We start from the raw sequence: 25173 nt of genomic DNA, 5'->3' as shown, positions 1-25173 counted from the left end.
CCTTAGTTTCTTCCTCTTTTTCTTGTATGGTGGATACACCAGCCAGCCACACCTGGCAGAAAAGTTTCTTTCTAATAAGTTCCTGGGTCCACCAAGCAGATTTAGGCAGTGTCCTAAAGCACAGCAGTCTCTGAGAAGAATGCCAGGTCACAAGGAGCAGTCAGTGTGCTCTCTGGCCCTCTGGAAATGCTGTGTGGTAAAATACACATACGCTATACAACAGTTGCTGCTTTTACATTTCTGTGTGATATTCTGTAGTAGTTTCTGTGATAGCAGTAGTGGTTGTTACCTTACGGTTCTCTAGCAAAATAGGCATTGACCAGACCAGATACAGTAGCATTTAGATCTTGCTAGCCATAAAAATAATAAATTTCCTCATTAAACCAAACAAAAATAACAATTATTTAAAAGATCCAGTGTTAACTATAATACAGGTTGTCATGTGCTCTTTTCTTCCATCGCTGTGCATTCGCTGACAGAAATGTGCTTTCCACTGATTTGGCTGGAAGGCAGAGCGGGCAGAGATGTGCCAAGGAGATGAATCCTGAAATCCAGTTCCTTTTGTGAAGAGGAGATACAACATGTAGCTTTTTTCCACTGGGTCTAAGGACTACTAAGGATCGAACCTATTGCTCTTCGTTTTTGTTTGCTCAGTAGCACATGCTGAGGCTCTGTGATGCCCACGTCCACCTGACACGTCCTTGTGTACTGTTTTCCTAAGATGGACGTATTAAGAGTGACAATCGTACAGCAAAGATTGGTTAGAAATCTAATTCTGGACTTCTGGACTTGTTTTTTTTTAACTTATCTTTTTCCAAAACCTCATTTTCTGCCTCCCTTTTCATTTCTTCCACAGTTTTCACACTTCAGTCAGCCCTGGCTCCTGCTGGTGTCCAATGTGCTACTGCCACACATCCATTTCCCCCTTAAAAACATTAAAGTTTCTCACTAGTGCTTCTACAACTTGAAACAGAAGCTGCTCTGAGTTGTTTTAATGGTTGGTAGAGAAGGCAAATAATTCATTGGAGAAGCACTGTAAGTAAATCTATTTGTATATACAGCATAAAAACATAGGTTGCAATTAAATATATTATTTCTGGTCTTTAACAGGAAGAATCATATTTTACTACTGCAGAAATCCTGAAAAGTAAGTGCAAAAAATAAGGGAAACAAATGGTGAAAATGTTTACTTTTTGTGAAACAATAAAATCAGGGAGCTCATTAATTTTAATTTGAAGACACTTACAGAGATGGAGTAGGGTAAGGAGAACAGAACTAAGGTAAGCAGTTTTATCGTAGGAGCCACTGAAAAATTCATGCATTTTGAAGGGATTATATCAATAATGAATATCCCTGTTTACTATGACACTTTACAAAAATGGTCTACTGTCATTATGTTTTCCAATTTAGATTTTTCTGTGATTGCACAAGTCACTGTAAAAATTGCATTTAATTTCATGCATAGCCACATTTTCAACCCATTTATGGGAAATGCTGCATGTGTTTCAGCTCTAACATAGATGTTCTGTGATACCATCTTGTATTTTCACTTTTATCTCTGTATATAATCTTTTAATTTTTGTTCTGGCTGTCGCCTTCCTGTTCTGATTGAACATAAATACATCTGCCCATTTCTTCACAAATACTGTCAAATTTCTAATTTCACTACCTGAGTTTTTCTCTTTCAAGCTCAAGGCCATTTTCATTATGGAAACCAGCAGCTACCCTTATCATCAGCAGCCCAAGCTATTTCACACTATTGTAATTCAGAACAATTTACCGGAGATCAGAATCTAAAATTTCTGTTCAGCTCTAGAAAGTGGAACAAAACAACTTCCTGGATCTTTAAAACTTCAGGTTTTCTTTAAGTGTTTCAGCTGTGCCTTTGGAAGGTTCATAAGAAACACTGCCATCTAATATTTCAAGTTGATCATTTGAGTATTCAATTACCTCATTTTAAACCCAGCCAGGTTTGTTTTTCTATTCACAATTCTTTATTTAGTCATTCAACCACCTGAAAGCACAGTGCCTGCTAAGCTGTTTGTAGTAAAGTCAGGTACTGATGGCAGCCTCCCATGGGCTCTAAGATGCAGGCGACCAACACTGCTTTAAAGTCAAACCAGCATTCCGTTCTTCTAAGAACAGGGACAGCCATTTGCACACATTGGCTTGACAGGTCCCAACTAAATGCAACTGGAGCACTTTCTCTGAGACAGCACCAAAGATGTTGGATGCACACGTGACATTGGATATGTCTGTGTCTTCCATATGAAGGACGTTTTTTCAGAACAGTCTCTGTAAAATGGGGTGGAAGGAAGGGAGGCATAAGGAGAGATGATGCCTACTGACTTTATCACTCAAAGCACAGCATGAACTTCTGGAAAAGTCATTCCAAGTAGACAGGTTTTTGGTTTTTTTTTTTAAGTGGATATAATTCTGTCTATTCGTAAATTCATAGCAGAATTTGAATGAGGACATTAAGATGAGCTATCAGGTGGAACCTGGGAAGCTGAGAACCATGCGGGTGATGATATTTTAGTAGCTGACATGGCCAAAATCTCAGGAAGGAGACAGCTCCCACACGTCTTCCTGACCAGTTCTGAGTGACCCCCAGTACCAGTAACTTTGGGTGTATTTAAAATGAACCTCCAAGCTTCCTAAGCACCTAACAAAGATGAACTTCCCAGGGTTTTCACAATTAATGCAAGCACAAAAGGAACTAGCATTAAGTACTATGAAAACAGATGTACACTTTGCCTGCAGCTTTAGAGAGCGAGCTTTGTAGCTCTCAATCTTTGTTTATACAGTTCTAGCTGAGCCTTGTGTTTTAAATGTACTGTTTTAAGGGAGCTTCCGATCAAAGCCTATTTCGTCTTCACAATAACTCAGCTGCTCCTGTAATCATCTCAAAGTTGGAACTGCAGGATCTTGGCATCTGCTGCTTTATTTATAAGATGAGGCAAAGCAAGTGACAGAAGGATCAGAGGTGGTTATCAGCATAGGTGTCATCCCTGTGGAAGAATGGCCACAGAATGCCAAAAACGCAGTACGACAAATATACCCACCTAGAACTTTGTCATGGAGCATTGATGATCATAGGAGAAATTTTAAATAAAAGACCTTCATTTTTTTAACCATCAAGGCACGTTCAGAGTGCAGTGCTGTTTCTTATAGTAAATAATCTGTTCCCTTCTACTTTATGAATATTGTTGTCATAGTACTTCATTTTTTGTTATTATAAGAAGTTGCCTGGAGGGCTCAGCGAAAGAAGCAAATTAGAGCATTCCCTCTTCTAATGAAGAATGGTGAAATATTTGTGAAGGTCATTATTGCCACAATTGCATCACCAGAACACCTCAGATAAAACCCTCAGAGTCATCTACAGGTCACATACATGAGTGAATGTTATATGCATGTGTGTGTACCACATTTGGAGTGGAGTGTTAGCACGGCGCAGCATTTATCTCAATGTTTGCTTTCAAATCAGGTCCTGCAGCAGCAGTTGCTACTCTACGTATTTTGCATGACTGGGAGCACAGCCATTCTGATGCATGAAAGCTGACACAATCTTTTCTTACTTCAGTTTTAAAGCTTGCTCCAATAATCCAAACACATTTAGAACCCATTACAGATGGATTAAATAAGTTGTTGACTTACATAGTAGAGAGAAAATGTAGAGATGTCAGAGAAAGCATAATTAAAATTGCTACATTTTCTATACTGTTTTACAAAGATAATATAAAAAATAGTATAAGAGATGACCATTATTTTCTGTCAACACTGCACTGTTATACACCTATATCAAATCTTTTAAAATAGTGTTATTACAGTGTTTTAAACTCTATGCATTTTGCCATGTTACTTTGCACCTGGCTGTCATTTTAGATAGTCTTCAAAAACGCAAAAGCAAGACTTTTCTTCTGAATTATTGAAACTGTGTCTGTCCTGTTTCTAACCAGAGGAATATAATATCAGCATTGGACAATGTCATGCTGGTTTGTGCTGTATTTCACAATACACGTTTTAATCAAAGCTAAATGGACTTGTCCTCCAGGCTTGCAGCACAAATGACTGAACTGCTTGTTACAACTAATATGTCTTACGAATACAACTCCTATTTTTCTGCTTCTGAGCCAAGCAACAATCAAGGCCTGTTTCTATTGATGCATCTACTCTCTCTTGCTGCCCAGGGTAAGCCATGTCTGAAATTTCAGGCTTTGGGTTACAATGGGCTCTCTTGCAGCATTTTCCATTCCTTATTCACATGCTCCATATTAGGAACCTTTGCATTCCTTAAAGAAGGAGCCTCAGAATTAGTGATATGTTCTCTAAGCTGAATTCTGCCACCAGGTCAGTTTTCTTTTGCATAGAAAGGGCAGTAACCTCTGTAGCTAAATATGCCTTTTACTAAGTTTTTATTTTCTTTCTGTTGAAAATTTCTCTGCATTTGCAGTTTTCTTTCTTCTACACTACAGAATGTAGGCCAGCTCCCAGGGAATATTGACAGGCTGCATATTGGCATCCAAGGAATAGGAAATTCGCTTCTCAGTCTTTACCTGTGAGACTATTTAGTATTGTAAAACAATAATATGAACCCAAATGGCCAGTCTGTCCTCATTTAATTGGTAAAAATTTTGTACTACCTGTATGAATGATGACACCGATAGCAATGGTAATGATAAGGCAACAGATTCATGCTGGAGAGATGACTGATAGCAGAGAAATGAAATGATATAAAACAAGTTATACACTCTGTGAGGCTGGTTGCATAGCTTGCTTATTCTGAGGCACGGAGTAATGTATCACTGTAACTTCTTTTCTGAACCACATCATAGACTTCTTGCTTGTCATGAGTACCAGAATATTATGGCAGCAATCCAGATACTAAAGCAGTAATGTACTTCCTCACCATCAAGTTTTGCTTAGAATTACCTACACTATGAATTATAAGGCTTGTTTTGTAAATGGCTGGAGAGTTTACTGTATTGTATTGCTAGGCTGGAGTAAAAATGGGTGTGAGAGAACATTCCGTATTGATTTAATCTTACGCTTCTACAAGTTCAGCTTTAATGTTGATTTGTGGCACTGAGCACTTCAGTCCCTCCCTGAAAGAATGAAATTAAATATTATATTGTTAATTTTCACAACCAATGTGTATAGATTAGTATCTGCAGTGCTGAAAAAGTCCATAATGGAAGCATACCTATAAAAACCCAAACCTTTACAGCATGCTAATGGTTTTCCATCAGGTCACATTAATGTTTTCTGCTTGATGAAAATAGGTATTTAGCAACAATGCTTTCAGTTTGTTAGGAACAAATAACTACTGGAACAATTGCTTCACCCTTGGGAATAAATCTGCACTTTCAGTGCTTGCTGTTAAATCACTCCATGATTTAGAATGATTCATAGTGGCTGCAGATTCAGATCCGAGGGATTTGGTTGGATCCAGCAGCACATGCATCCTCCTCACTCATTCACGTTGCCTTTGCTCAGAGAAGTGACAGATCCGGCTGCTCCTCGTAGTCAAAGCCATGGGCTACGCAACAGATGTCATCAAAGCACATCAGCAGTGAGGGATGAGAATTAGCACTACGTGAGGACGTGATGGCAGCAGGCTGGTAAGGCAGAGCTGTCAGTGATGTCATTAACAAGGATAAAGTCTGGTGTTTTTCCCCATTTGAAAGGTGCAGAGAATGAATTGAAGCCAAATTCTGTTATCTCAAAGAAAATACACACAGCAGTGGAAATGTGTATTTGCATATGCTTGCACTGTGTCTTTCTCACAGCAGTAGATTTTAAAATGGGTGTTGACAGTTGACTGGACAGACTTCAGTTGCCGGAGCAGAGCTATGAAGAGCTTCTTCCCTTGGAGTTTCTCTTCATCCCAGATTTTTTAATCAGTGCCTCAAGTCATGCCAATATCCATATTGTCCGCAACCTACATATTCTTCCTTAAAGATCTTCAAATAGCAAGGGACTCATTATCGCATCTATTCCGCCTACAACCCTATTCTTCTCATCTGAGAAATGTTACTTGAAACTTCTATTAATAGTAAAATAGTACACTTTTATACTGTATTTTTCACAAAGAGCGTTCTTAAAAATGCTTTATAACTCAAGCTGATGCAAATTTATATAGGAGGATCTTAGATCTGGGGTTCCTTAGAGCTCTGCTTCCTCAGTGCCTGATAACCAAAGGGCTTTACCACCAGAAATAAATACTCCAGTGCTCATTCGTTGATATCCAGACAGAGTCTGGGCCTGATGTCAAACTGATGCCCTCTGAATGAAGTGTTTTCAATTTTGTGTCCCAAAACAAACTGGGAATGATTAAAGACTTCTGAAAATATGCAAATGCAATGAATAGAATAGGATGGTGAAGTGGAAAGGTAGGATCTTTCCAACCGTGCATGGTAGCATTAAAATTAATTTAAAAAAATGGGAAATAATACTTTCACATGCAGAAGAAAGTACAATGGAGGACATGAAATTCCTGTGAAGAAACTTAACTGAACTTGGCATTAAATTTTTGCAGTCTTTAAAGAAATTTATTGTCTGCCGCACATTAACAGAAGTGTTGGTATCTGTTATTTCTGACCCCAAAAGAACAGACTTACCGCAGCCATGAGATTTTGGTACATTCATGGCCATCATTGGAGCAGTGAGTTTCACGTGAGATGACAAGTGTGGGACTCAGCCGATCCCCAGGAAGGTGGAAGGAGGAATATTATGAGGTGCAGTGATTTGGAGAAGGCATATTGTGGCTTGCCCTGTGAAGGATATCTGTCTCCATGGCATAAAATCTTGCTTTGTACTGCACAGCAGGAATAATAGAATTGCCCGAGCATGTAAATTTTAAACACTAAATATGACACAAAAACAAGAGTATTTTTTTCTGACAGAACCTGGTGACTAATGCAGCTTTCTTCCTTAAAAATATTTGCTCTGGATGGACATTAATCTCTTGGCAAAACATTCTGGAAATAAAAAATAGATATTTCTCAGTAAAAAAAGGAAAAGAGCTGTTTTACCCAGCTAAGAAAATGGAACTGACAGCCTTCAGAGGGAGCAAAGTCCCATTTGCAGTAGAGCTAGAGCAGCGTGACAGCTTTCTTTTATATGTATATAAAGAAATAAATGTATTCCCTATAGCTGTGATAATAGCACTATACTAAGTCAAATGTGGTTATAAATTATTCCGAGCATCTTGTTCAAGTGGGATGTCTCAGCAAGAACGTCCCTCCTCCCCATCTGTCTGGCTGATATTTTTCTCTGAAATCCTAAAAGGTGGAAACATTTAAGTTAAACAGTCACATCGCTCTGATGGAAAACCTGCGGATAGCTCACGTCACCGCTCCCATCGCAAATCATGTCAGCTACGGAGGACAAACTCGAGTAAAACTTTTAATTCATTACAATTTCCATTTTCTTTTTAACTTGCGTCCTTTCTCCCAACCTTCTCTTTTACTTCAGGGCTCACAGAAGGAGTTTACAACCATAATTAAATAATATTTTTCCATCAGAATGTCTGGTGAGAGTTTCTCCGCTGTTTCTCTTGACTCAGTCTGATTTGTTCTTTTTCCAGCTTGCACTGACAAGGAATTGAGGAGTCTTGCTTCGCGACTCAAAGACTGGTTCGGTGCTCTTCATGAGGATGCAAACCGTGTCATCAAGCCAACAAGCTCGGAAACAGCACAAGGCAGTAAGAAATCACCTTTCCAGTTAACACTGATGTTGCAGGCAGCTTACCAGCCTGGGAGAGCTGATCACAGCTGCTGGTGCCACAATGTCACGTCAGGCAGGTGCCAGCAAGTGAGCAGTTTCACAGGGGAGCTGATCCTGCAAATAAATAGCTGCCCTGTTGTCTGAAGGAGCTGCAGTCATTTTGTGCTCTCTCTCTGGCCCTGAGTACTCTAAAAATTGGCAGTCAGAGACAGAGAGACCTGCACAAGTTAGCCAGGCAAATAACTGGGTCCAAAGTCTACCGAGGTTGTACCTATACTGGTAAATAAAGCTGCAAAGGGACTTTCTCAAGCCCTGAGGTTAGCTGGCATTATATAGTTTGTGTCTGTACAGAAAACCCCATGACCCTTCAAATCATTTTGGCTGTCCCCAGACACTTCTTGGGGATGGACAGTGGTCTCTGCTTGTCCCCAGAGGACATGTGCCAAAAATACAGCACACAAGCAAACAGAAGACTATGCTAAAGCTGAGAAGGACCCACTTCAGATTTTATTTTACAATTTCTTGCTAATGCCTTGTGGAAGAAAAAGAAAAATAACAATATCCAGATAGTAACCACAGAGATGGAATAGCTAAATGGTGTGGAAAGCTGGAATCTGGTGTGTCCCAGGTATATAGTAACAGCATCTTTGCCTCCTTTTATGATTTTTTTTTTTAAGAAATGAAGAAAATGAACAGTTTAGAGGACATTTACTCTCTGTGGGTTAAGCCAACATGACTGATTTTGATGTCATTTACCCACCAGGGAAAGGAAAGATTCAGATAACAGCAGCAAAAGAGGTCATCTTCATCAGAGAGCAGATGTGAATTTATTTTCTGTGAGGACTCATTAATCCTTTTAAACAGCCTGTCCCAAATCACAGGGGCCCTGGGTTACAAAGTAGGATGCTCAGGTTTTATCTGTCTGTGTGACTCACCTTCAGCTAACTGCCCTCCTTCTCTGGGGTGAGCTTCTTAAAGCTGGGGTCCACACACACATAATTTCAAGAATTTGGTCAACTGCTCCTTTTACTGTCTTCTGACCCTTGCACTTAGTTGTACAGTAGTGTGAGAGGGGCTGAACGTGCAGTAGACCTGACCCAGCACACTGGGATAAGCATTTACTGTTGGTCTGTGTCTGCACTTGCACTCTTGTGCTACTTTTGAGTTTGTGTGCATAGCAGAAATGCTCAGCCATGGCCTGAAGCAGTGATAGAGCACCTGGTGGGATGGTAGGGCCAGCCCAAGGGAGCTCAGGTGCATGCAGTGCCCAGAAGGGGTGGAGCCAGGATTCACCCCTTCCCAGCCCTCATTTAAGGGTTGGCAGTGGAGGTGAAGGTATCTCCTTGGAGATTCTTGTGTACATGAGGTCTTCCAAAGGTAAGAAGGTTTTTTTCTTTTGTTTCTGTGTCTATGGTTACTACATTGGAGCTTATGCTCATTTGCTGCAGCCTAGGATTGTGCCACCCTGCTATTATTGCTTTACTATCCATCGTGTTATAGCATTAAAGAGTAGAAAGAAACTGCTCTTCCTAAAAAGACAGAATTCACCCCAGGCTATACTGCTCAGAACTGTAAGCAAACCTCATTAATGTCACATAACTGAATCTTAAAAGTAGGTGAGAAAATAAGCAACAGTCTGTGTAAACTTTTTCATCAGTTCCTTACTTAGAATAATACTTAAAGTCAGTGTCTTAGAAGCAGGTCCTACATATTTCTTAAACATTCTTATGTAAAGGAAGCTGAACCATAGCACAAAGACAACTGGATGTGCAGGCAATTACAGCTTCAAGATGCGAATCCCCTTCAGACCCCAACAACAGAAAACCCCAGAGATAGCAAACTTTTTTTAGAGTACTTCATGCCCAGAAGCACATGAAGTCCTGTTTCATCAGACTTTTCAAAAGGCTGCTTCTCATGCAGATGACCCCTGAGCTGCTCAGAAGCAGCTTACCAAAGGCCAAAGATAAGCTCCATCCCTAAAGGTGGTGGGTTTTTTGCTGAAACAATTTCAGTAAGAAACTTTCCTGGCAATTCCACAGTGTTTGCTGTGATTCACAGAGGAGCTGTTATCTCTTTTTAGTTCAGTTTTATTCCTGGCAGCCTTGATATGAAAGGCTGCATTAATGATCTTAAACGCTTGATTTCAACAATGTTCATTTTCAGACTGTTGACTTAGTTCAGCACGTTTTCTTATTTTCATGGTGTCAATTGGAGGAAAAAAAAAAAAAAGCACAAGAAACTTTCTGAGTTAAGATGCCCAAATCATCTCTAAATACTACAAAACTTAGGCTTATTTTTCTTTTAAAGAGATTGCAGTAGTTTCCTTGAATGGGTCTGCATGTGCCAAATTTGCTTCAGTTCTCTCCAGAAGCCCAGAAAATAGACACAGAGTACAGACAGCAGGATCTGCCTTCTTCTAACATCAGTTTCAAACATTTGTTAAGAATGAAAGACATCTTAAATAGGGCTTAAAATTCAAAATGGAGTTCATATATCCAAACTGAAAAATACATCCATGTGAATCATGGCAAACAGGACACACACACATTGTCGTGTTTTTTTTTTTGGTTTTTTTTTTTTTTACTGCTCTGCATGTCCTCCCTTCCTCACCAGGCTGATGTCTTCATTAAACCAAACTGGTTTGGTTGTGTTTGTAGAGTGTTAAAGGCATATCCATACACCCTCAAAGTAATCCATTTTGGGAATGCCCCCGTGGCAGTAAGAGAACAGATGGTGGGATGTGATGACGAAGATGCCTCGGACACATCAGCTGTCTAGAGGAGGTACTCCAGCAGAGATCTCTCTATGCTGCATTACATTTTCAAGATGTTACTGTGAGTGTAAATAAGCTCTTCGAGTGTATTAATTTCACCCCTAGGTGAAGAAAAAAGTGCTTGGTTTTTTTTGTTTGGTTTTTTGTTTTGTTTTGTTGTTTGTTTTTTTTGTGCTTCAAATCTCCAGCCTCCATTCAACGTGCTACCTGCGAGATCCCAACAAAGCACTGCAGTCAGGGAGCTCTGTCTTCCACAGTCTTTGTGCAATTGAAATCTCTTCAATAAGTAATATCAGCAACTCAGGGACATGCTTTGAAACAAGAAATAATAAAACTAATTAGGTACTAAGATCAGGTTCAAATTGCTCCTGAGCCTGTTGATAATTCATAACGTTTCCAAGCTATAACTGATAGTTTCTTTAGTTGGAGTGGGAGTTGTTTTTCTTGTTCTAGAGATCTATGCAATATAAAGGATCTTTTCTGGGGAATGTTTCTTCTCCTCCTTCCTTTATTTTAAGTGATAGGGGAAATTAGGTTAATTATTCCCCTGCTAGTTTAAGTCTAGTATACTTTAATAAAATAAATCTGGCTCATGTAAGTCAATGCTTGAAGAGGGAAAATAATTTTATGTGCCATAAGGTGTGTTTATTTTTAATTATGATTTTCCCTTAAAGATTTTTTTTTTTTAATTTCACTTTAATGCAGAGAAGGTGGAGCATTGTAGGTGTTAATGGGACATTGAGACTTTCACATGTAGGTCACTAGTGTGAATTCACTCCAGAACTGCAGTGTCTGAAGGTTGTTAGGATGCTGTACAGCTGTCAGTCAGAATGGGAGGTGCAGTGGTTTCAATGGTTACCCACTGACCAGGTGTCCAGATGAGGGCAGCCACCACAACCGACACTAATTGGCATCTGTATTGACAGCCTCTGCCAACAGCAGGGATATGAAGCCTTCTCCATCCTCTTGCTTCTCAGCATAGGAAGTGTGGTGCTGAGCTGATGCACAGAAAAGATCTCACTGAGGCTGCTGATAGGTCAGGTCTGCAGTGGTAAAATTCCAGCCTGCTAACTGAGCACTCAACTGACTACAGCATTACAGTATGTGGTTTATTTCATCCCACATATTGCATCATATTTGTTGAGAGGTGTGTTCTACGACTCCTAGCAGTTCATGGATAGTAGCTTTTACCAGGAGACAGTGTGAAGTGGTGGTAGACACTGCTATTCACCTTCAGCCACACGCTGAAGGACAATTAAAGAATTGGCCTTTTCACTGATAATAACCCACTAGCTGAGGGTTCTCTATTGCACCTACTGCTGTAATATTTAAAGACTTCCAACCCACACTGCCTAATATACAGCACTGCTTAATAGCACAGCCTCTTAATAAACCTCATCTGGAACTCTGGTGGCAGGAGTGAAAGCTCCCTTGTTTACAGGAAATTACAATCAAAACCTCTTCATCTAATGTAATTAACTGTCTTCGTAAGTGACCTTTCATGATTGTATCTTGCATTCAAGCCCTGATGATATGTCACAAAGCAGCTTCACGTTCACATCACTCACCATCCAGTGATCTGCTCCGACAGCTCAGTGCTGAGGGCACAGTGGTGGTATCCCTGTGTGCATGTTGTGCACACAAATTGAGACTTCCAGCAGAGAGCAGAAGTAACCCAAAGACACTGAAGGGGGCAAGTTCATGCCAGCATCTCCTTCTCCCTGCCTAGATCCTTAGCAGTTAGGAGATGGCCTTCAGAGAGCCACAGGGCTAGACAAAATGTGCCATGTTGAGCTGCTTGCACAGCAGACCTTGTAGCTACTCACCAAAGTGTCACAACAAGGCACAAGGGCTGTTACCAGAGAGGGCATCTGCGCAGGAAAAAAACAGCCAGCAGAACCCGTATGTTTCTTTCCTGGAAGCTGTTGAATGGGGCCAGCCTAAGCATGTAGTGGTCCCACCGCACAACTAAATATCATGCCTTGTCTGGCTGCCTTCAAGCTGTCCTGTGGAGTGCAGTACGCACCCCCACAAGGCATCAGCCACCACCTCTGAGCTCTGTTAAGGCCAAGTCAGGGTTCTGAAGGCATTTCACTCAACAAGAGATTGTACAGTGACCAAATCCTACTTGTCTTCTTCCGATGAATTAAATAATTGAAGTGAACAGTCCTAATTGCTTCAGCAAGGCAAGCAGGCTCCCTCCCTACCCCTAGTCGTACAGCCTTTTTCTTTTTCACTGTGCTCAAACTCAATTAGATAACATTAGAGGAGATAACAGCACAAAAATGTGATGAAATGTTCAGCATGATCTCTCTCTTCCCTGCCTGCACTGCCTCTAGCCCCGAGGAAATGGTGTTACCCTCTTCCTTTCTCTGAGAAACATGTATTATAAATGACATAAACCTTCCCATTAGTTAACCCTTCTGATTGTTCTTCATGTCACTGACAACCTTCAGCTGCAGTTGCATACAAAACACAGAGCTTCCAGCACAAAGCATTGCCCTCCTTTGGATTCATGCTTTAAAAATAGCAGGTAGGCTGCAGAGCCTGGACAAACTGTCAGCGTGATTCCAGCAACATCTTAGGTTTCATGTTAACAAAGCAGCATCTAGAAATGGGACTTGACACTTACAGCAGAGAAGGCTAAGCTTGACCTCGTTCAACGAAAGATGCAACAAAAGGAAAAAGCCCATTGGGCTGCTTCACGTGGTCCATAGCAGGATGAATGGTGCTCAGGCATGCTGTTCAGTGCAAGCACATGGTTCAGGTACCCCCTGAGCACATAAATCCCCCTCCAATGTATGCATGTCCTTGCTGAAACTGAGATCCTTATTCTGAGATTTACTAGCACTAGATAACTAATGTACTCTATTGCATCATAAATAATTTGGAAATTAATCCATGTTTGCACCAAGCATTAAAAATGCAGTGACAGTATGGATTTATAATGCTCTGTCTTGGTTGTGAAAGAAGGCAATGCCACTGGTTTTGTGGAGACTGCAAAATACTGACACATGCATCTCATATACATTGTGGGTATCCATATGCATGACTTGGCCTTCCGGTGGTACCGCTGCTGTTGCAGTCTTTCTTTTAAGGCTTTGGGCTATTAAAATGAATGATGATGATGGTTTCCAAAGTGCTGGAAGAGCAGAATCCTGTTTTGCTGCACAATCCTGGAGCAGGCAAGGACAAATAGTGCTGGCGTGGTGTTCAAGATCTCACACAGTTCTATGGAGTTCCCAGGTGAAGCACAGCCATTCTTCAGAGGAGTTCAGGCAAAGGAGATGCCTCCTCCCTTCTTCCCCCCAACTCCCCACACCAGCTCACAATTCAGGTCAAAGCATGTTGTTGACCACTGCCAGAGGCAAGGTTCTGAAGAGACAAAAGTTTGGCTGAGAGGTGGAAGGTGATAGCATACTAGGAAATAAGTTGATCAGGGAACTAGGAACAGATCTTGGAAACAGGATTTAAGTTGCATTTGGACTCAGCCTGGAAAATAGAGTGAATTCAGTCTGAGAATTTGGTCTGGTTTGACCAAGCCAGGTTAATGTTCACAGTCCAACCAAAAAAAATTAGGATGGCTTCGACTTAGCAGTGATTACTGTGCTGCAAGCATGCTGGGATTCAGCTGGGGATATTTGCCTGTTTTCTTACAGGATTTGACACCAGCATCCTTCCAATCTGTAAGGACTCCTTAGGCTGGATGTTCAACAAACTTGACATGAACTACGACCTGCTGCTGGATCCCTCAGAGATCAGTGCCATTTATCTGGATAAGTACGAGCCGTGCGTCAAACCTCTCTTCAACTCCTGTGACTCCTTCAAAGATGGAAAGCTTTCCAACAATGAGTGGTGTTACTGCTTCCAGAAGCCAGGTGGTAAGTTGTACAATTTGCAGTACAAAGAGAAGTTGTTTGGGTCTCCTAGAGTTTAAATTGATTGACCTCTTTGTAGGGTAATTGGTATTCAGTTGCATTACAGAGCTGGTGTCTCTAGGTCTGGTGTAAAAGGGCATTGTGTAACAATGCTTAATGTCACAGATGAACTATATTAACATTCCCTGATGATTAAAACAAAGCAGTACTAAGTGCCAGCAAACAGTCTAGAAATAGGCTCTATTGCTAATAGAAAGCTCAAGAACATACTCCCTTATTAATGCAGAAACTAGTCTATTAGCAAATAAAAATTAAAGGCCTGGCAGTTTGTCAGTTTGGTGAAAAGAAAGGAAAACCAGTTTAACACTGAAACTGGCCCTCAAACTCTTTTCTCAGACGCAGTGTGTTGCAATTACTTTTTTTTAATTAGTAGAGCTAATGACATAAATTTGTTTTGCAGTACAGTACCAGCATATGGGCTTCTTTCATTCCCAGGTGTACCATAGTCTACATTTCATGTCAGCAGTGAATCCAGTCATTAGATTCTGTCCTGTACCATCTGGAAACTGATTCTCATACATTATATTTTAGGTCTTCCTTGCCAGAATGAAATGAATAGAATTCAAAAGCTCAGTAGAGGGAAGAGTCTGCTGGGTAAGTTCGATTACTTGCCATTCATTTACTCAACTAATTAAAGCTTCTGTGATTATTGTAACTTTATATGCAGTAATGGTTTTTCAATTAGAGAATAATGTTTTGAATCAGGAATATGCTCTACAGAGTTTAGTCCTGACACTATGAAATTAAACAAATCATGAGATAGCAACATACAGAACAGATGTCAGCATGGCAACAGGTTCAGAACTAATTTACAGCCAACCAGAAATATTAAACCTCATCTGAGCAGAGCTTAATATTGCCCTCATCAGCTGGTAGGGCAGCACTAAGCCAGAGGTTGCTTGATACTCATCCTCCCATCTTTGACTGAAGGGGCAACAGTTCATCACCAGTGGGTTCGTGGCTTCCTCCAGCCATGGCACAACACGTGTATACCCTGGGGCTCAGTTCTGTCTAATGTTTAAAAGCATTTCAGTGTATTCTGTGTATATGACACTCAGATCAAGTCTATGAGAATAGGACCTTACGTCATCTCATCTAATGTATCCCACTAGTATGATCCGTGCTCTAAGGTGTGGTAGAACCATAGAATATCCTGAGTTGGAAGGGATCATCGAATCCTGCTCCTGGTTGTGCCAGTCCCCCTCTCTGCCAACTACTGGGAGCCTGTAGCAGAAATGCTAAGTCACAGCCTGAACCAGTGATTGAGCAGCTGGTGGGAAGGCAGGGCCAGCCCAGGGGAACTCAGGTGCATGCAATGCAGCTGAGCAACTGGAAGGGGTGGAGCCAGGACCCACCCCTTCCCAGCCCTCATTTAAGGGGTAGCAGTGGAGGTGAAGTTATCTCCTTAGAGATTCCTGCATACCTGGGGCCTTCCAAAGGTAAGCAGTTCGTTTGTTTTTTTGTCTGGGGCTGTTGTGTTTGGGCTCATCCTCATTTGCTGTAGCCAAGACTTTACCACCCTGCTACCATCATTGTACTTTCCATCACATTCTAGCACTACAGAACTGATGCATCTTAGAACTTACACTGCTCTGCTAGATATTTAAAATTAGATGAAATGAATTCTCGCTAAACATTCAGATGGTCAAACTGGGTAACTTTAAGGTAACCAATTTCATCTCTTAGAATGCATTATTACACAGTGTAGAGTTTACATAGTGGATCTCAGTGAAGCTTCTATCCCAGCACATTCATGCACATAGAGTCAAGCCACGTGAGGCATCTCGGCACGGGTTGAAGCCTATGCTTACAGGACAAACTGAATTTCACCCCGGGAGACAGAGCCTGGCTTGATGCAGACCCACACTGCCATCCTTAGTACTGTGTTTTTCACCAGCATTTTTCAAGCTGTGGTACAGAGCACACACAGCAACTCTGCTGAAACAAATTTCAGACTTCAGGCTGCTCTCAGATTGTGGTCTGATGTTTCTAGATACTCGTTAGCAGACCCTGAGCAAACTTCATCTTTGCCAAACCTTGCTGTTCCTAGAAGCTAGTGCTTTGGGTTCAAGGTTCAGGTAACACGAACAATTCCAGCATGGATTGTGTGGTTTAAAGTAAGAATATTCCTAAAGGCCACAGGGCCTCTGGTTTTGTTCCATCATCTTTTCATAGCACGTTTGCATAAAGATTAAGATGTTTCAGAGTTGCAGCTCCTGCTGTGCATCACTGTGGGAGCGAAGGCAGGATTGATCACTCTGTTGTATGTGTGCTACATTCCATAAATGTTTTGCTTTTTTTCATTCAAATGCGTGTCATAGTGGAGGAAGCCACTGTGTTGTCAGCCTCATGGGTCTCATGATTTCAAAGTCACCTGAAAGAATAAGAAGCCCAGGTCCTAACAGATAACTTTCACTGTCCCATAGTTATTTTATGCATCGCTGTTATTTGCTTAATACAGTAAATATCATCTAGGCTGAAATAAGGGGTTTGTTGTAGTGCAGGGGATAAATAATGATGGTACTGTAGGTAGGCAACATTCAGGCAGTTGTACTGCATGGCCCTGAAAGCAGATCACAATAATAAGAGCAAAGTGACAACATTACAGTGATCCCTCACTACAAATAAATTCAAGTCAACCACATCCAAAAAAATAAAGGGTAAAAGTGGGTAAGCTCAACAAACCAAGCGTCAGGCACAGAATGTTCAACAAGCTAGAAAATAATATAGGGAAGAGCTTTGTGCTTCACCTGCCTTGAGACTGCCTGCATAACGACACCTGTCTGTGAGATTTTAATCTGATCTCATCGTTATTTATATAGTAGGGGGGGAAAAAAATGCCTTTTCACTGAAAATCATGTAAATGGAAAATGAGACATACACATGACAAAAACCACCACTTGTAGCAACAGCAGAGACTGAAATGAGATGAGTCTTTTCAGAGAAACTCGTCTTTAGTTATTCTCTTTCCTTCTCTGCCTTTGACATATAGAGCACAGCATTTACAGTCTGAACAGCGTGCACGAGGAAGATTTCTGTTCATTTGTATCCATTGATAAAAAATGATGACTTTTGATATTTTGTTCTATCAACACACATGACACTTGCAGCAAAGTACTTCAAAGCCATTGCCATTAGATATGTTGAATTTGGAGACTTTCAAATAGAGCCAAGCATCCCAGGGGACTGAATTAAAAAGTAAACAGCACTATTCATCTTTTCCTACCAGATTTATCTAGAGTACAATTAACTGCAGAGAGTGTACTTTTAGAGCATACAACTGTGCATCCTGATAATGTTTCTCCCACATCACTAAGGTAATAAATTTCTGCTCCTGTCACTGTTTTTTTTTTTTCTATCTCAGCCTTGTGAATTCAGCAGGCATAATAGCTAATACAGGGAACTGGCACTTAATTCTGTCTAGCTTTTACCGATGTGCTTTGCTATCTTTAGCATATAATTATTCTCCCCATGTCCTCCAAGGATGTGGAGTGTTATATAGATAAGGAAAAATGCAAAAAAAAAAAAAGAAAAGAAAAAAAAAGAAAAACAACAACAAAAAAGAACCATACTGAGGATATAGGTGCAGCAGTGCTGTTCCAGTTTTCAGGGAATAATTAAATACTGTGTGGAACAGAGAAAGACAGAGGAAGTGTGACTCCCTGGCCCGAGGCAGGCAGTGGGGATCAACTAAGGTGGATAGTAAAATTGTGGTCCCCTCCACAAAGGGTCGCAGAGATGGCTGTGCAAGAAACACAGAGAAGGGAGAGGAAACAAAGGAAACAGGAATTCCTTTTTCCTTCCAAATTGCTTGTGTGGTCTTAGATGCCCAATCAAGTTCAATAGCACTGAAAAATTCCAACCAAAACTTGTAGGCAGAGCTAATTTGTAATGCACACAGGGGCTGATTTGGGTAGGATTTACAGGATGAGCCATCCTTTTGTGCACCACTTGCTCCCAGTGATGCTCTGTCTGCACTGGATTATCACCTGCACAGGCTTCTCCCTGATGGCTGGCAAACAGCGTGACACCAAGATGCTCAGTATGTAACATCCCAGTGTTACATCCCAATTGGCACACATTTCCTCTGCAGAAGTGAATTCTACTTTACATTGTGACCCAAAGCATGACTCCTTTCCACACAGCTATCATGGCATTGAGCCTGGGCTATTTTTTTATTTTTTTTTTTTAATCTATGTCTTTTACAGTCATCTTGGAACATTTTAATACTTTACAAGAAATGTAGTGAAACTCTATGAAAAGGTAGAGGTTGCATTGCCCAAGGACAAGAGAGAGGATGAGGCAGTTCAGAAATACTGAGGCTGTTCCCTTCCTATGCTGCAGAGCCACGTAGGACCCCCCCACACCTCCCCTTGGTTATTCCCCAGAGCCAAAAGTACAGCTGATGTAGGAGGGGAGCTTACCAGCAGAAAACCAGCACTTGAGCACTTTTTCCAAGCCTTTGAATAGTCTGATAAACACCAGAAGCATTTAAAAGAGAGAGGATATGAGCGTAAATATGAAAAAAAAAAACAAAACAAAAAAAAAAACTGAAATAAGGGATTAAACAGTCAGCATTAGGTTGTAAAAATCTCTATAGAGGTAAATGTATGCATGTGATGATTAGAACCTTTTTTTTTTTTTTCTTTAGTAAGTGTAGAGGAAATGACCCCTCTGACACATGAGCTGTCTGAAGAGATGCTGTACACACGAAACTAGTTTAAAAACTTCCTCTGTGACCAGTAAATCATGGGTGTCATTGACAAAGCAAAAAATACTTTCTCAACAGTCATTTGAGATGAGAAATTTGGGGCAAGGGTGGGTTTCTGCCTTGTATCAAGTTGAAGCTATTGGCAAAGAATGGAGAATGACTGCATTGACCTCCCATAGGAATAATCTTGAAGGTCAAGAGAGGCTTTTTGTATAGAAGAAAATTTTTCCTCTTCCATATCAGCTGCAAATGGTGGGAGCAGTAATGGGTTTCTCCTAAGAGCTCACCTGTCTGGAAGCCAGAACGAAGCACACTCTGCAAGTCTAAACTGTGTTGGTTTTCTTGTGAGATAAACCTTAGGCTTCAAATCTGAAGATTTAAGGATTTCAGTATCTGTTGTCCCTCTCTGAAAACCTCTATGCATTCTTTTATGCATGGAAACTCTCAGTGAGTCAGAAATGCTTGAGATGAGTATGTATAGCAAGCAGATGGCAGATACCTTCCAGGGATAATTACAGTGTTGTGGAAAGACTTTTATATGATAAACAGTGAAGGAGTGCAAATGGAGGGAAAATGCACAATTAATGTAGTTGGGGTAATGTTCCAGTTGGGAAGAAAAGCTTAAAACCTAGAGTTAAATCTGAACAAGACCACAGGAATGCTAATCATTCAGAGACAGACTGAGCCCCATCTTTAGGAGCACATGCCTTCAGCCCCTGCGTGCTATCACAAAGCCATGCACTGTGTAGTGACCAGGGTGGCTCAAGACAGTTAATCATATACAATTTCTGCTCCCTTTTAGGCACTAGCTAGTCACAAGAGTTTTCTTGCCAACACTGAAGCTTTTCATATAAATAAACAAGCTCATCATATCACATACCATCATAGACCTGCTTAATCCTACAGAGGCTTGTGTTACTGATTATGTCTTGTATTTTATTCAGGTGCTTTCATCCCACGGTGCAATGAGGAAGGTTATTACAAAGCCACTCAGTGCCACGGCAGCACAGGGCAGTGCTGGTGTGTTGATAAGTATGGCAATGAGATAGCTGGCTCGAGAAAGCAGGGGACGGTTAGTTGTGGTGAGTAATGATGTGCTCTCCTCAGATAGCAAAGGAATTAACATCACTGTAAGGCTTGCCACTGCTGTAAGATGAAGTATGATAACACAAATGACAACAGCAAAACGTAGCTGTGTTCAAAGTGCTCACGTGGTTCCCAATTCCTGTTACAAATGGGGCCCTTACACACATTTGTCCTTCTGACTGAGGGACTACAGCAGAAGGGAGCACACAGTAGCCAGTGTTAAAAGGATGTTTTGTGTGGGGTATGTCATTGATATTGTAATTAAGGCTATAGGACTGCTATGCAAGGTTATTAAATATATTGTTCTATGTACTTTGGGACTTCACAATCTCTTACTAGAGAAAGGAAGAATAGCTACAAATTCTTATAAATTAGCAATCAAGCCCAAGAAAATTGCTGACTGTACAACGCGGTGGGGGTATATACAATCACCAGTTAGCTGTCTTACCTAGGCAGGCAGGATTTCCATGGCATTGCTTTGGTGTGCTTGAGTGATGGCTGTAGATGCAGCTGTTGTAATTTCAGAAGAAAAAAGTCAGAGACCAAGAAAGTTTGGGATGCTCAGAACTGCATCATGGGTTTTAGGCTCAGTAGCTGTATTTGCAAAGTGTGTTTTATGCACTTAAATAAAAATCAAATTACAGAATTTCTAACCTGGTCTACTTAATCAAAATGAGTTAAAAGTATTTGTAAGTAGTTATTTTCTGGCCTGCATGCACATGAACTGAGTCAGTCTTAAAATGAGTTGAGCATCTGGGAGCAGAGTGATGCAGTTTTTCACGCAAGTAAATTTCCTAGAGTAAATTAATATATAAATTTAACTCAGTTCAGGAGGAAAAGTGAAATTTATAGATTGTTTAATGAACAACTGAGCCAATTAATTAAAAAAGTTACATTGCAAATGCCAGTGGCTTGAATGACAAGGGTAGTGATGTACGAGGTGATACGGTGACACATGAGGAAATGACTGTTCCCACTTGCCTATTTCAGAAGAGGAGCAAGAAACCTCAGGGGATTTTGGCAGTGGTGGATCTGTTGTGCTGCTGGATGATTTGGAAGAGGAACCTGAAGCAACAAAAAAAGACAAAGAAGGGAAACTGAAGATTCATGTAAGAGCAGCTAATGAAGATGATGAAGATGAAGATGACGATAAGGATGATGAAATTGGTTATATATGGTAGTGCCCGTTGTTCCGAGGACTCACGTTTTGCACAATATTGCAAGTCATATCATATCTGTGCAATTGTATCTGAGAGTACCTGGCACAAATATTCCCTCTTTACTGAGTTTAATTTTGTATAGTCTATTTAATTTAGAAGACTGCTTGCTTTTTTTTTTTTTTCCCCAGCAATGACTGTTTGGAATCCAGCTTTTATTCTGTTGGTTTGGGAGATTTTTGTTCCATCCACAGGGGGCAATGAATTTTGTTCCAAAACCATTTCATGTCTTAATCCTCAGTTGCACAGCTTATGACACACATCTCGTGAAAGAAGAATCACAGAAGGGCTCAGCAAACTGGTACAAGGCTTAGAAACCCATCAGATGTTATCACAGTCAATTTGTATCATAAATTGCTATCTGGATCATATCGCAAACGATCCTTTTTCTTTCACAGGAAAGGAAGAGGAGGCGTCTCCTTTTCTACTCAGTATTTATTGCACTCCAGTTGATTAAATACCTTGGGTAGTGATTTCTTGCTCCCTAGAACCAGTTGTTTAATCCTGAAAGAAACCCATGGGTGGGATTTTATTTTCCTTACATTCTTTGAGAATGTGTCTGAGAGGTTTAGTCCAACCTCACTGAAGAACAAACTCCCACCAGAGCACAGATCAGCTCTCTACCACTGTTACTGGGTTAAATACCACAGCCCTGATCTTCAGAGCTGCTGAGAACCTGCAGCTATCACAAATCAAGCCCTGGAGGCAGGGAACAGCATCCATCTGCCTTTCCAAGTATTTGAGGAGAGAGATGTTCATCAGTTTGCAGCACCACAACCACTTCCATAGCCATTCCCCAGCATCTGGCTGAACTCTTTTGCACTCAGTGTTGCACTGACAGCACGCAGGCTCACACACCACTAGGCTGCCTGGTAAGCAATCCCTCACTGCAAGGCTCTACACAGCTTTCAGAGCCACTCACCATCAAAAGTAATAAGCTGTCATTTCTTTAATTTAAATAGTTAATATGTATTTGGCCTGTTTAAAAAAGCAACTTGATGTGGGAGCGCTTCAAAAGCATAACTCCTGCTCAGCCTGACAGGCTGCACACTCCTGACACGCACATACAAAAAGAATAGTATTAAAATGCAATTTGTGTTCCCTTCCACATCAGCCATGTATTTATAGCTCTACAATTGTATCACAGCACACTGACATTAAATTATTTGCCGTGTCCTTTCCCATGGTAGTTCTCTGATGCAGGAACATACGGCGGTGACCTTTCATTACTTTTGCTTTAAGTGGACCGAGCCAAGGAGAGCACTGTGCATCCACACACAAACTGTGTGGTGGTGGAGTAGGTGCTGTTTTTTGTAGAAAAACTCTTCAGAACAAATTTACCTTCAGCTTACTCCCCTCCTCCCCCCATGGTCTCACTCTCCATGCTTACATATTTTTCTACATTCCTGTGCCCCTTTGAAATGGCTTTTCCAGCCATGTGCATCACTGCAGAGGGCACACAGTCCATCCCTTCTCTCCCCACCTCACCAGGGCACAGCCTGTCCGACCAAACCCTCACAAGGAATGCCAGGATCAAGCTTGCAGCCCTCCTGGTTTTTGTACAAAGTCTGCAACTGTTTAAATGAAAGCTGTTAAATAATGCTTTGTAAAACAATGTGGACATCCTTCAGTTTACATCAGCAGAAGTGCCACCAGCATCCAATTCTCATCCTGATCCTATCTTATCTTGCATGTCTGACCGTTCCAAATCAGCATTGGAAAAATACACTTTTATTATGGACTAGTTCAGAAGACTGCAGCTATAACAGTTTAAAGAAAATAATATCAAATAATGGGGTAGGGCCTCACCAGGAAGACACCAAGCAGATCTCTGTGCTTGAATGGCAGCTCAGACTGCCTTTTGCCTCAAATAGCATGAAGCTGTTTAACAAAGCCCTGCTGAAATCCACTAGCACTGTGCAGTGTTTGGGGGACCTGTAGTTTATGTATACACTTACATGTGTATATCGAAACAATAACTCTAAAATGTTTTATTTCTTTAAAATAAAAACAGCCAAGAAATCTAAAAAGAACCAATCCTTTGTCAGATCAAGCCCTTTTCTTCTTCATGCTTTGTAAAGGATTTAATTTGCTTGCAGCTTAATTTAATTTCTTTCTTTTTTTCTTCTTCCCAAAGCAGAACTTCCCATCTGCATCAAGTCATTGACCTTTCAAACATTTTCTCATTGTGAAAAATGGAATCCGAGTTGCCCCATTCTTTTAGAGACACAAACCAATTTTTAATCTCATTTTCTTTTCATATTAGGGACTATGAAATACTGTTAGGCATTGCTTTATGGTTCAAGGTGTCCTTTTAACTACTGTGGTTAAATCAAAATCTCCTTGAGTTCAGATTTCAGCACAGTTGGGTTTTTTGGGTCATTACTGGCCTTTGCTGTGAACACAAAGAAATCTTTTCTTTCCTTTATCTTTTTTTTCAAGCTATTCCATACTATTACTTTAAACTGTTAAGACTGTTTATTTAATATTTATTCTACAGTTTATATTGAAAATGTAAAGTTTATATTTAAAATAACACTGTTTGTTAGTGAATGCTTCTCCTTGCCTCTCCAGCCTAGTCTGCTAGTCTCAGTGTACATTTCTGGCATGGGAATATTTTGATATTAGAAGTTTTGTAGCATTTTTCCCTTTGAGCAACAAATGACATAGATCTGAGGTCATCACTCGCTACAGACCAGTGGCTCACCCAAGCTTAGCTTCCTACATTTGTTGGCTTTTATTGCAGCCCCTTCTATATGCCATTCAGGTTCCTTTAATACATAGACTGCTTTGTACAGTTACTATACATCGAAAAGCCCTTTCTACAGTAGGTGGTTTTTGGTCTTTTTATACTTTTCTCAATGCTGTTGATGTCCGTTACTGTTTAATGTGTAGATCTGTAAGAAGAGATCCAAATATTACGTGTTTCAGTTTGATGTCCCTACTGTAGATGGATGTAGGCTATCATAGTAAGTAGAACTGCATAGTAAATTCTGAATGCTTTTTCCATAAGGAGTTAAGTGGAATGTGAACATTTTGCTATCTTTCTTTGGTTAACTGTAAATGCTTAACTGTAGTCTGGAATAGTTGCATTTTTGTCTGTCTCAATAAATTTTAATTTGTCTGCGACTCACGATTGCCTGTCTTGAATTTTATTAAACTTTGGGGATCAAAAATACAGCAGCACCTTGAGTCAGCATTTAATCATGCATGGAAATGGATGGTCTTTTATATTTGGTTTATACCTCTTACCTCTGTTCAATGTCATCTGTAATCTGTGAAGTTAATGTAAGGTCTCTAGGAAGCTGTATTTTAGAAGCAGAAATGAAACCAAACTGAAAGCAATGATTGTACCAAAACCAGAACTTCTCAAATTAAATTCAAATACATTGTTTAAGGAAATGAGCTGCAGGAAGGGGTGGGAGAAACTTTCAGTGTTATTTCCTCCCCAGTTTGCAAATTGTTATGTCTTTGTCTTTTCTGTAGGAATCCGGGGCAGTTTTATGAACAGAGACAGTCACACCATTGCATACAGCATAAGTGAAGACAAAAATGCATTCAGTGCATCTGGGAGGGGTGGGGTTGACTTACAACTGCTATTAAATTTCAGTTCCATTTTGTTAGCTAACTTTAAACAGCCAACATCATTACAGTGCTAATTACAGAACTACAAATGTTCTTCCATCACCTTTCCTCCGCACATTCAAGTATTTTTGTCAA

At 40.5% G+C, this 25173-nt stretch overlaps 1 protein-coding gene across 1 annotated transcript in view; it reads left to right on the top strand.

Moving 5' to 3' along the window:
* SPOCK1 (SPARC (osteonectin), cwcv and kazal like domains proteoglycan 1) overlaps nucleotides 1–24582 on the top strand; it is a 257041-nt gene extending 232459 nt beyond the window's left edge. Inside the window, exons 7-11 of the mRNA XM_085236770.1 lie at nucleotides 7589–7705; nucleotides 14161–14382; nucleotides 14971–15033; nucleotides 20095–20232; nucleotides 21227–24582. Of these exons, the coding sequence (XP_085092896.1) occupies nucleotides 7589–7705; nucleotides 14161–14382; nucleotides 14971–15033; nucleotides 20095–20232; nucleotides 21227–21417 (731 nt within the window). The 3' untranslated portion in view covers nucleotides 21418–24582. The remainder of the gene's footprint in view (nucleotides 1–7588; nucleotides 7706–14160; nucleotides 14383–14970; nucleotides 15034–20094; nucleotides 20233–21226) is intronic.
* Nucleotides 24583–25173: the final 591 nt, after the last annotated feature.

This window comes from Meleagris gallopavo, chromosome 15 (genome assembly GCF_905368555.1).
Source record: "Meleagris gallopavo chromosome 15, MGAL_WU_HG_1.1, whole genome shotgun sequence".
Taxonomy (NCBI): domain Eukaryota; kingdom Metazoa; phylum Chordata; class Aves; order Galliformes; family Phasianidae; genus Meleagris; species Meleagris gallopavo.
The sequence above is the reverse complement of the archived record's forward strand: the minus strand, read 5'-3'. Positions and strand labels throughout refer to the sequence as shown.